This window comes from Camellia sinensis, chromosome 7, assembly GCF_055761805.1.
Source record: "Camellia sinensis isolate YWXY chromosome 7, ASM5576180v1, whole genome shotgun sequence".
Classification (NCBI taxonomy): Eukaryota; Viridiplantae; Streptophyta; class Magnoliopsida; order Ericales; family Theaceae; genus Camellia; species Camellia sinensis.
Genome location: NC_138967.1, coordinates 162,622,098 through 162,635,058, shown reverse-complemented (window position 1 = coordinate 162,635,058; position 12,961 = coordinate 162,622,098). Strand labels below are relative to the sequence as shown.

The window sequence follows — 12,961 nt, the reverse complement described above, 5'->3', positions numbered from 1 at the left end:
AGTATTTTAATCACTTCTTTTTTTATTTATAGATTTTAGAATTAGTTAATCTATATACACTTAAAAAATACAAATTTTGTGCAAAAATCTTTCAAAAATTCATTGAATACAAAAAAAGAGTAGAGCTATTCTAGTCCAAAAATTAGACTCATTTTTCAAACTCAATGATACGGCAGCATATTTGAATATCTAAGGTAATTTCTTTTTCTCATGTCTTTTCGGATTATCAACCAATTATCTCTTTTACATGTTATTGAATCTTAAAAATGGGTCTAGAAGGTGGACTTCTGTATTCTTTTTCTACAAGAAAAGAGTACACTACTAAAAAAACCACTTTTTGCGATCGCTATAAACCGTCGCAAATAATAAAAAACAGTCGCAAAAGACTTTTTGCGACGGCCCATGCGACGGCAAATGGGGGTCGCGAATGTGGGGGTGGCAAATACTTTTTGCGACCGCAAAATAGCAGCCGCAAACTATTTGCGACCGCCTAATCTACTTATCGCGACTAATATTTTGCCGTCGCAAAAAAAATATAAATAAATAAAATACCTACAATGTTTTAGCAACCTATATTCTCATATATATATATATATATATATATTCAAGTAGTATATACAATAAATATAAAGTGATATTTGCAAAAATTCTAATACACATGTATTATTTTCCATCACTTCCCTCAACAAAATTATCTTTCTTCAAAAAAAAAAAAAAAAAAATGTGCATACAAAATATAAACTTCTATACACACAAAACAAATATCCATCAACCATCCTTAAAAGTATTTATACAAAATACTAATAGATTCAAGTACTAAAAAAAAAAAACTGAATTTAACTCTCAATATCACCCACTCAATCATATCAACTACTCCCTCAACACTACCTGCAAAAATATACATCAATATATTAGAAACAAAGAATCAACTCCATAGAAAAAGTTTAGTTCATGCATGCACAAAATTGTTTTTCTCAAAACATTGAGGGAAACAAAATTCACAAACTATAATTCATTATCTAATTATGAAACATTCATGCATGCACGAAATTGTTTCCCTCAAGTTTTGCCTAGCTGCTGGAGCTGATTAATAAGTCATAATGAACCAAGAAAGAAAACCTAAAGACAAGCCAATACATGTTAAACGTAAAGGTATAAATTAATACAGAGTTATATGATACATTGAAAAGAAAGACTTGTACATTTTCTGGACTAGTGACAACATGTCTCATTTATGATTTCTTATTAAAGGCCAGCTGACAATAGGATACTGCAACCAAGGTAAAAGAATATACCAGCATATAATGGATTAAAAAAAAAAATTAAGCACAAGACTTCCTGTTTTACGAACTCCAGGAGGTGACTCTCCAAAAATGTCATCACAAAACATATCATTTGACCTCTCACTCTGCAAAATCAAACAGAAACCGAAATCATGTACATATATAGAACAAGCACTTAAAAGTAAAAAATATTCAATATCAAGACTACAAAATATGGGTTTTCTTTACTTATTTCATTTGTAGTAAAAATATTTGTGTCTGCAACTGTTCCAGCACAATGATGCATATTCTGCCACTAAAGCTGAAGGAGAGGCGCTGGTCATCAAGTCAAATGGTAAAGAACAGAGAGATTGTAGAATTTGTCATCTGAAATTGTCTCAATCCACTCATTTTTTCAAATAACCAAACAAAGAAAATGAGACTCAGGATCTGACATTTACTCTCCTTGAGAGTTGATGCTTTGTACAAAACTTCAAGACCCTAAACATGACTAGAATTTCAACTTCCCAAGACAGAGCAAGAAACAGAAAAGCAAGATAGACAAAACCACCAAGTTGAAACTGCTTAAACAAATCAACCGACCCACTGGTTTGGGTGAACCGTGGTTTCGCGGTGGCTGGCAAAAAGCTCAATCCGCACTAAATTGCTCTGCTCCTACCCGAGAAATTCCTCACAAACATCAAACCCTAGCATAAAGTCTATAGTCTCTTTTATTTTACATTTTTTTTTCCTATCGCAAAAAAACAGCAAATAAGTACAGAGAAGGAAAATAATATATAGTAGTTGTAAATTGCATTTGAGTTGAATTATTGAGTTCCTAATACTCAATGCACTAACCACAAATGCTATGTAATACTAGATGGAATTTCTTAATTTATGAAACACCAAAAAAATACAATATTATCACCTCGTAAAGCTCATCTGATATCAGATTCACCTGGTGAACATATGGGATCCTTGAATTATCATCGATGTAAGAATCTGTCACTGGGTTTCCCAACAAATATCCCTGTAAACACAAATACACAGTCCTGTCCCAACCTTGTATATTGGTAAGAACTCAAATTTTCTTTTCTTTTCTTTTCTTATTTTATTTCTGGATTCTTAGCAACCATGGGAAGGAAAAATCACCAATAAAATTGGAATTTGAAGAACAAATTAACTATAAAAATTCCATTTCTAATTATGTTACTTACTTGGAGTCCCATGAGTGGCTCAAGCCCTTCATCAAGACCTGCAATTCCAATCCAACCAAAACTTAATTAATCAAAATTGTTTTCTAAACTGTAAACAATCAAAGCATAAACTAATTAATTCTCATCAAAAGGAATACCATCTAATATTGTTTGGACGAGGAGCGGAACAGTAATTCCTGAATACGTATCCCCACCAATGTAGAGAGGATTTGTTTGGAATTGCGGATGGTACACCAACCACTGTGTCACGACACAAAAAATCAAAATACTGATTTCACAAAACATTCTCCAAATTACCAGTTTTCAATTTTACGCATAGTAATTCATGGACATCATAATTATCACTGTTAAAATATCTAATCAATTAAATCAGGGAAATTTTTTTTTTACCTTTCTGAGAAAACTATAGACTTGTGCCACGGACTTTGTGTCGGAAGTATTGTAACCAGCTGATGTTCTGGCATAGGAAAATCCAGTTCCCACAGGTTGGTCTATAAAGATTATGTTGGCAACCTGAAATATCACTGAGATTAATTAATTAAGATTATCATAATTTTTTAAAATAAGTTTTACTTAAAAAAAAAAAAAAAGCAATTAGGGTAAGGTTAAAATGTTGCAGCTTTGTCCACGAGTATTTGTTTACTCTAAGAGATGGTAATTGGCCAGTCCATGACTCAACATCAAACAACAATGGACCTACAGAAAAGAGAGAGAAAGGAAAAAAAAAGAAAAGAAGGTGGAATATATTTACATCAATAGGGATGAGAATGGACTTGGGACCCTTTGAAGTGTTAAGAGCATGTGTGAGGGTAGAATCTCATATCCAAAATTTACTTACCAAATCATTATTGCTTGAGTTTGGGAAAGAATGCAACCTATTGAAAATTTTTGAACAATCATTCTAAGTTGAGAAAGTACACGACAAAGGATCTTTTGTTTTCAAATGTGCATATCCGCTTACTCTAAAATATCTACAGCCATTGGATATGTCTCAAGATTTCCGTACCTTGATTTTCATATGATCCAATGGTTGTAGACATTTTAAGACAAAGGGACAAAGAAATTTGGGCGTAGATGATTCTTGGCTTTACATACACTCCTTGTGTGAGATTGTGGTTTTATTTAGGTGTGTAAGTGGAGTAATTATTGAGAGTACCATGAGTAATTGTACGGGGGGATTAGTATTTAGGTGGACCTGTTTGTAGAATTACTGTTCTAAATTTAATTTGATGTACTATTGTGGTGTTCTAGTTGGTGTTTTCAAATGTTGTCCCTTTTGAAAAAGTACCTAACAGTGCACAAGCAGAAATAGAAATGGTAAAGACATAAATGACCAGATATATATACAAAGTCAAATCTCACTCCCTACCAAAAACCTTGACTCAATATTATGGAATATACTTTGATATATTGTAGGCGTCAAATACAAATGTAGCTAGGCATTTGTTAAATATTGCGACGAACACTGAATTGTATTTAATAATGTCTATGGAAAGTGAGGATAATGAGAGAATACCGATTTCGTAAACAAGTGCAGAGAAACCCGAACAGCCAGGGCCACCGGTGAGCCACAGGACACGAGGATCAGTCACTGGGTCTCTCTCCGACTCAATGAAATAATAAAATAGCTGCACATCATCCGTGTCCCCTATGCCGATGTATCTACACACAAAAACCCATCAAACTTCTCATACTTTCAAAAAAAAAAAAAAAAAAAAAACAAACCGAGAAAATTCTCAGTTCTCACCCGGTTTCAAGGTTGAAGGGCAGCTCTAGAGAGAGCCAACATCAACAGTTTTCCATTGGTGATGACTACTTACTACCAGGCTAAAAAATGTAAGATGGTAAAATCAGCCACCACATTTGGTTCAGTGTCTAAATGCTCCATACTACAACTTCACAACTACATTGTAAGAGAGATATATATATAATAAAATAAAATTCAACATATTGGTAGCAAATATATAAGCTCTATAGCAGACTGTACATGGTATCAAATAAGGAGAACGCAATATTAAAACCACAGGCAAAATTCAACATGTGAAAAGCAACAAAATCAAAGTTCTAAATTACAATAAGAGGTCTAACAGAGCAAAGTTGGAGACTTAAGAATGGAAGATCACCCAACCTAGTTTAATTAAACCTCTCATAAAAGTCTTCGTTTGAAAATAGGACCCCACATAACTGCATGTTATTTACCAGTGGAAGTGATACTCACAATCCCAAGAGAACCAAATTACAAAGATTAGGCAGTAAATAAAGAAGCCCAGGCTAACGTGGCAGAGAATGCATATTGTTTACAATGTGGAATAAAAAAAGTAAGGTGGTTCACCAATTACCTTGAATCATGGTCTGATGGGGGTAGCTGATTATCATACATGTTGATTTAATATTAGAATACAGTGCTGTACTTAGTTGAATATGAAAAAATGGAGTACTCCACATTAAATAAAGATCATAAATATTATATTAAAAAAAAAAAGAGGAAACAAAAGTGTTATGTGATATATTATCTTTGACATGAATTAGTTTTCCTATTCATTTTTGGAGGCCTACATTTAAGGAAACATCCAAGGACACTAAACATATATATCAGAATGTAATTTATCGAGGCCACATGAGGGATTTAAATTATTTGATGATACTAAAGCTGTCAAGATTCCAATTGTCTCAATGGTAGTGCTTTGAAAAAAAATCATGAGACTGGCGTGGAAATTTTTAATCTAATTAACATGCTTTAAACAATGTAGAGTCTGGTTGGCTGTCTTTCTGTTTGGGAACACTACGATTTTTAGATTCAAGTAGGGTCAGGTGAACCCACTCAAATATATATGTTGTTATCACCTAAAAGTCATTGATCTTACATTAGCAAAAGCTGCTAAACCATATAACATGAAATCAACCATCATACTGTACTTAAAGTTGCAGCTTAATTTAAGACAAGGGTCACTGATCATTTGGTTGCAGCTTAGTTTACTTTCGATTAAACTAAATGAGGTTGAGCATTAAAGACTTTAGTGTTTGTACTTGTGTGTGTACCGTTTACAAATTAGTTTTATCCCTGTCAACTGGCTTACCAGTGCAAATGCAATTTACCTTTGTTGAACTGAACCTGGAAACCTGGGAACAACCTTCCAACATTATTATTATTCAATTAACCTTCAGAGGCAGAGATTTATTCTATTTTTATTCAATCAACTTTCCAACATTACAGATTAATCAACCATTACAAAAAGTAATCGATGATGATGAAGATTACAGATTAATCAACCATTACAGAGAGTAATTCATGTTCAATTACATATTACAAATTAAGCGATGAAGATGTGTCATTACAGAGAGTAAGATTCGAGCGATGAAGATGAATCGATGAAGATGTGTCAAACGTTACAGAGAAGACAAAGAGAAGTGTTTAGGCTTACCGATTATGAATCTCGATTATGAATCAATCGAAATCTTCTTCAACAGCATCTTCAAATCTTCAAATCTTCAAATATTTGGCTTCAAATCTTCATCAACAACATCTTCAAATCTTCAAATTTTGAAATCAAATCTTCAAATCTTCACTGTCGAGCGAGAGAGACAGTGAGATTCGAGTGAGAGAGAGCGTGGAGATTCAAAAGAAAGAGTCGAGCGAGACAGATTTTGAGAGAGAGAGAGAGAGAGAAGAAAGAGAGTTCAGATTTGGGAAATTAGGAAAAAATGGACATAGGTCACGTTTTATGTTTCACGTTTTTTGTTTTGGGGGGGGGGGGGCGGGGTTAAGGCAGATTGGGTCAAGTAAAATGAGATTTTAAGACAAAAAAATATTTTTTTTTTGCGACGGTTAAACAGTCAGTCGCAAAAAATTAGACGCAAATAGTCATATTTCTAGTAGTGGTAAGTACAAAAATTCAATACATTTTTATGTTTTGTTGTATTCAGTGAATTTTTAAAGATTTTTGTACAAATTTTATGCTTTGTAAATGTATTTAGATTACATAGATCTAAAAATAAAAAAAAAATTAAAATATTAAAAAAACTTACTAAAAACAAAAAATATGATGTTTTAAAATTCCAAACGAAATAGGTGTTGTGCTGGATAAGAGTGTCTTTTTCATTTTTTTTTTTATTGGCGAAATAGTTGTTAAATTAAGACTTGTCACCTAATTTAACTCGTTCTTGTAGAATTGAATTCATGATCTCTCCCTTAAAACTAAACTTTTAAAAAAATCATGATGACGAATTAAGGTTTGGGACATCACTATGCAAGTCCCCTAATTCAAATCATTTTAGTTTCTTCATGTCTGTTTGTAATAATATTAGAAATACCATTTAATATATTAAAAATATATTAATTAAATATAATATTAAATAAATTTCACGTTAAGTAATTGATTTTACATTTATGATTTATCTCTTAGTTAATATGTTTATTGATATGAGAATCAGTATTTCTATGCTTCTTGGGGCCTCTTTGTAAGGTGAGATTAAAAAAAAAAAGAAAAAAAAAGTGTGTTCTCTCTTTTTGGATAACAAAATGAGAAAGGAGGGAGAAGAGAACGATTTGTCTTTATTTGGCCAAGGAAAATAAAATGTCTTAGGTTGTTTTTAGGGTGAAATACTAATAAATCTCAAAATACGATTTTTTAAACGATTTAGTCCTTTTTTTTTTTATGAATTCAAAGGTTCCATTAAAGTAAAAATTACATAAAAAGCTAGTCACTTACATGTTTGAGTTTAATTTTCTAAGGATAAAAGTGGGTTTCTCTCTAAATGTAAAATTACACATTTGAGTAATTCGCATTATAGAGGTTTTAGATTTTCCCTCCTATAACAAATTCCACATTACAAAAAAAAATAAAATAAAAAAAAAAAAAAAAATGTAACAGTCTAATAACGTAACACTCTAATGTAACAGTAACGTAACATCCAATGTAAAACATTAAAAAACTCTTTGGTGCACTTTTCTCAAACGTAATAACGAAATGCTCCAAAAAAAAAAAGACTCATTAGTGCATTTTTTTTTTCAAACGTAACACTCTAATGTAACACACCAAAAAAAACTCCGTAGTGTATTTTTCTCCAAACGTAACACTCCAATTAATGTAACACAAAAAAACACTCTTTAGTGTACTTTTTTCCAAATGTAACATTCCAATCAATGTAATCACAAACGTAACACTCCAATGTAATACACGCAAAAATACTAAAAAGTTCTTTAATGTTATTTTTTTCTAAACGTAACACTTATAATTTGAAATTATACACTCAAAACTTATTAAGGAATTATTGTACTTTTAGAATGGTTTGAAGAATCCCACATCTTTGTGGAATGGTTTGAAGAATCTGATATCTTTTTTTTTTTTTTTTTTTTTTTTTTTTTGGAGTGTTATATTTGCGAAAAGTATACCAAAGAATTTTTTTTTGTGTTACATTGGAATGTTACACTAAATTTTTTTTTTGGAGTGTTGCGTTTGGAAAAAGTACACTACGTTTTTTTTCCGAGTGTTATATTGGAGTGTTACATTTGAGTTTATATGGAAGTGTTATAGTTTGAAATTACACATTTGCCTAAAGTTTACTAAAGGATTTTTCTACTCCTTTTGAAATGTTTGAAGAATCACACATTCTTTTGGAATGTTTGAAGGATCGCATATTTCATTTTTGTACTCATTTTGAAATGTTTTCCAAATGAAAAAGATTCTCATATAAAAATTCATCCCAAATTTGATTCTCATAGATCGTGTACATTACCTTTCTAGCGCAAAAGAAAAAAAAAAAGAAAAAAAAAGAGAGAAGAAAGCATAGTAAGGGTATAACTGTAAATTTAATTTCTAAATAATATATTAAATTTACATTTCCAAAATCAATGGGACTAATTAATTTATAAGAAAATCCTTGGGACTAAATAAATTATCAATTCTCAAAATGAAATTTATAAATTTCCCTTGTTTTTATCAAAATAGATATGTGCATTCTATCTATATATATCCTTTTATGATTCAGTATCCTACTAAATGGGTCGATTAATTTGGGTCATTAAATTCAGCGTTTACTATTTGAGGCCGAATTAAAGGTGGGACAAAATCTCATATAAATTGGCCACAAAAGAGACCAAGAAGGAAGCATACTCTCAAGCCCAGGTCTTGACTATCAGGCCAACCTTTTGAAATTTATGGGCATTGTCTACATGATACTACTGACAAATAAAAAATTACAATACACGTTAAGTAGGTCATTATGTATCTTTTTACTACTTAACAAAGTTGAGTTAGTATCTCACACTCGTAAATTTTATTATTATATTATTAACTTGAAACACCACATAGACAATGTTACATTTTACTACACCAGTATTAAATAATTACCTTATGCAAGATAACCTTGGCTAAAGTCATTTATTTTTATTTTTTTAATATTTAGAAAGGAAATTTTGATATTATGAATAGCTAGTAGCTAGTATGTTAGCTTTTTAAGAGAAAGTATATATATATATATTGATATATTTTTTTTAATCACGGAAAATGCCTATCTAAATAGAAAGGAATAAAAATAAAGACTCTGAAGCTTCTCCTTCCTCTTCTTCCTTGCATTTCTTCAATCTCGCACTCCACTTTGCCTACACAAATTGCAGAGAAAATCCCCAAGAACAAAGAAAAGGGGATCATAGAGGATCTTCAACAATATGGGCTATTTTAATTATGCCAATGTTATAATTTTAAAATGTTCTCTTGTCAAAATATTATATTTTGAGAAACTTGCTCCAGTTGTGTACATAATATATATTACTTTTGAAGACCATTCAATGTCTACCATATGATGCAATTGTTTGTACTTTGTTATATGCATTCACTGTAGATATCTTTAAAGTAAATTTTAAATAAAAATTTTAATCCAATAATTAAGATTTTAAAAACTGACCTAAATAATTTGGTGAACCCTCTATTCACTCAACAAAAATGTAAATTGATAGTAATAAACATATTAAGTTGATTTTAAATTTTAAGGTAAATTATAAATATATTTTTGGGGATTTACTTAAAATATGAATCGCTCTCTATACTTTTGAAAATTACATTCTACCCCTCCAATTTCTAATCGCATAACCAATGACCCATTTTATTAATAAATCGTTAAGTCAATTAATAGTTTTTAATCATATTAGAAATATATTTTAGTTAATAATTTCAATAATTTTGTTATACTGTATAGGAGAATAGTTAGGAATTTCATTTTTTTCTATTAATTTTATTAAATAAAAATTTTTGACAATGGAATTTTTGTGATTTTCAAAACCACAATGGACAATATATTTTAAGACAACCTAAAGGGATATATTTGTAATTTACCCTCAAGTGATAGTTACCTAATATGTGTAGACTTATCTACTTAACCAAATTATAAATTCATATAACATGTTGATAGCAAAATTCAATATTTTCTATGGAAATTTGATACTCTTTTATCAATTAAATTTAGTATTTAGCTTAAGATTAATATACTATTTTTTGTTTTAGAGATAATTTCTTCTTCTTTGTTTTTTAGAATTCAAATAGATACAATGAATGAATTGACCAAAGAAATTACCAAGAAAAAAAAAGGGGGAATTAAAAATAATTACAATAGACATGAAAATATGTGAAATAATACGAAATGGTAAGAATTTTTTTTTCCTTTCAAATTATCAAACTGCCTTAACTTTTTCTCTCATCTCATCTCTCTTTCCTCTCCCCTGCAAGCCCTAACCCACCGTCAACCAACTCTTGCCCTACTCTCTCCTATGGGGGAAGGAGACGAGTTGTATCTTTACATCACTACCGACAGTAGTTTGAATCAAAATTATTTCTATTCGTGCATTTAACCAAATTTTCTACCTAATTCATCAATCTGTGGTTCAATATGGTGAATTACGTAAAAAGAATTTGAGTCTAAAGTTAATAGGCTTTTTTACCAGCCAGTCATAATAATTGTATCTATTACACATTAGGTCCTAAGTTTCTATCTCATGCACCAGGATGTCTTGTAAATTTTTTTTTTCTCTAGTTTTGCCCATATTCTGTTTTGCCCCAGTTCGTTGTTCTCTCTCTCTCTCTCTCTCTCTCTCCCCCTTCCTCTAACTATTTTTCTAGCCGATATAGTCACCTTCAACGCCACTTACTTCAACCATTATCGTACTCCGCCTTCTTCAACGTTGCTCGCCTCAAGCACAGACGTCGTTCTTCACATTCCTTGTTGTCGTTGTCTTTGATCTTACACCAACCTCTTTTCTCATTGCCATCACCGCTGCTCCTCCTCTATTATTCTCTTCCATCATCATTGTGCTATTCTCAAACCATTCCACTTTCAGACAATTTTGAAGCACATTCCAAAGAAATCTCAAGCAATTTTGCAACAAATCTCAGCCTAAATCTCAAGTGACTACATTCAATCAGTTAGTGATAAATTTATCATTATTGAAAATAACAAATCCAACAACTGCACTGAACACGGTGATAAATATAACATGAACAAAAATTAGTGATAAATTTATCGTAGTATTAATATTAAAATTTCAGTAGCAACAGTCCACAACATATTAAACAAATTAGTGATTAAATTATCACTGAATTAATTGGTAAATTCATCATATTAGTTCAACAAGTTTTACAAATGTAGATCTTCACCAACACACTGTAGAAAAAGTCTCAATCTCATCGGCGACCATGTAAAGTACCAGATTGGCGTTGAAGATGGTTGATTGACATTGAAAACAACTAGATTTGAAGCTAGTGGTGAAGTTCGACATTAAAAATGATGGGTCGATGATTGAAGAAGAACGACGGTGATGGCAGATGAAGGATGGAGGATGGAGGAAGAGCGACGGTAATGACAAAGAGGAAAGAAGACAACAATGTTAAGTGAGTGTAGCACTTTAACCCTTTTAAAACTTTTGGGAAGTGTATTTAAATCATTTATTATGTTTTGGGAATCTTTTGTGTTGTTGTATCTTGGTTTTGGGATGAGTGAAAATTGATTTAAACTTGTTGGGATTGCTTGTTCATGCTTGTTTACGTTGAAAAGCTGTGTGGAAGCTTAAAAATCTTGTTTTGGGGTCGACACCAGTCTTGGTGGTGTCGACACCTTCTCTTTTTGTTGGCCACAAGGGTCGACACCAATCTGGGAAAGGTCGACCCTTGTTCTAAATTTGCTCACTGTATTTTGGTGTCGACGCCAGCCTGGGGAAGGGTCGACACTAGCTGTGCAGTCAAACTAAGTGTTCTAGCTTTCCTCTTAAGGGTCGACACCTCTGCTGTAAGGGTCTGCACCTGCAACTTTTTTTCTAGATTTTTTTTGTCGGTTTGGGCCTACTTTTTGGGGGTTTTGACCAGATATTTTGGGTTGACTTTGGGGCTTATTTCTAATTTTATCTACTGCTATAAATAGGCTCTCACTTAACCATTTTCTTTATTTCTTCTTCTCTTTTCTCCCTCTCCAAACCGTGAGACACTCTCTTCTTCTCCAAAATCACTTTTTGCTCTAAGATCTCTAGATCTACTCACCTAGAGTGATCTTTCCACCATGGTCCTTTGAGAAAGATTGTAGTTCTCGTCAAGCGCTTCCTTTTGGTCTGAATGGTTTGTTGTTTCGTCGCCAATGATTTTTGCGTCGTCATCTCTTTGCTTCAAGAGGTAGGGATTTCTTTGCTCCTTTCCAATACTTCACCTGTGGATAGACATGTGGTAGTTTTTATTGCATAAAAACCATATTTATTATGGATTTTCTTGAAAGCCATGAAGAGGGGATCTAGGGTTTGATAGTTGTGAATGGTGCTGTTAAGTTGTTTGTTGTTGGGATTATTTGGGAAAATGATTTATTATGTTTGTGTAGAGAGGGAGGAAAGCGCTAATTTAATGTTATTGATATAATGGATTTTTAAAGGGAGGAAGTTGAATAATCCTTATATATTTTGCTAATATGGGTCGTGTGATTATGTTTATATCAAAAGAAAATAAAAGGAGAAGTAACCACGGTGTTGGTTTTGTGTTAGACTAATCACGTGAAGTTCAGTTGAGTTATGATTTTGATACCAATGGAATTGGCTTTGTAAAATAAAGAGGATGGATTTGGTTTTGATTTTGTAAAATGATGAGAATAAATTATTAGAAAATGGTTGCAGTTGTGTGGATTGGAAAACAAAGAAAAGTGTTCTTTTGAAAGAAAATGAAATCATCACCCTTTGTAAACGAATAATGAACTTGAGGTTGAATCTTGGAACCTTCACATATTATCATCATTATTGGACTGTAAGTCATGCGAGAATTGGATTTTTTTTTTCCTTTCGTGTTAGATGCAGAAATGGATAGATATTATAGCGATCCCGGTTTTCCCTTCATTGTTTAATTGTATTTCAGACTCGGTTCCGTGGATGTGTTGTTGTCTTTTTCCTGTTTCCATCCTTTACTCTTTGTATATGAGTCTTGGGTCGTGTTGGGTAGGTTTAAAATAGGTTAGTTGCGTTTG

The 12,961-nt window shown here is 31.9% G+C and overlaps 1 protein-coding gene across 1 annotated transcript; it reads right to left on the bottom strand.

Annotated features, from left to right (window-relative positions):
* Positions 1-637: 637 nt before the first annotated feature.
* LOC145796255 (serine carboxypeptidase-like 18) lies at positions 638-4,828 on the bottom strand. The gene is made up of 9 exons (XM_082881313.1): positions 4,819-4,828; positions 4,227-4,251; positions 3,996-4,141; positions 3,101-3,175; positions 2,870-2,994; positions 2,617-2,719; positions 2,480-2,517; positions 2,191-2,292; positions 638-888 (listed from the first exon to the last, which is right to left on the bottom strand). The coding sequence occupies exons 1-9, from the start codon at positions 4,826-4,828 to the stop codon at positions 871-873; spliced, it is 642 nt and encodes a 213-aa protein (XP_082737439.1). The 3' UTR covers positions 638-870.
* Between the last annotated feature and the right edge of the window lie 8,133 nt (positions 4,829-12,961).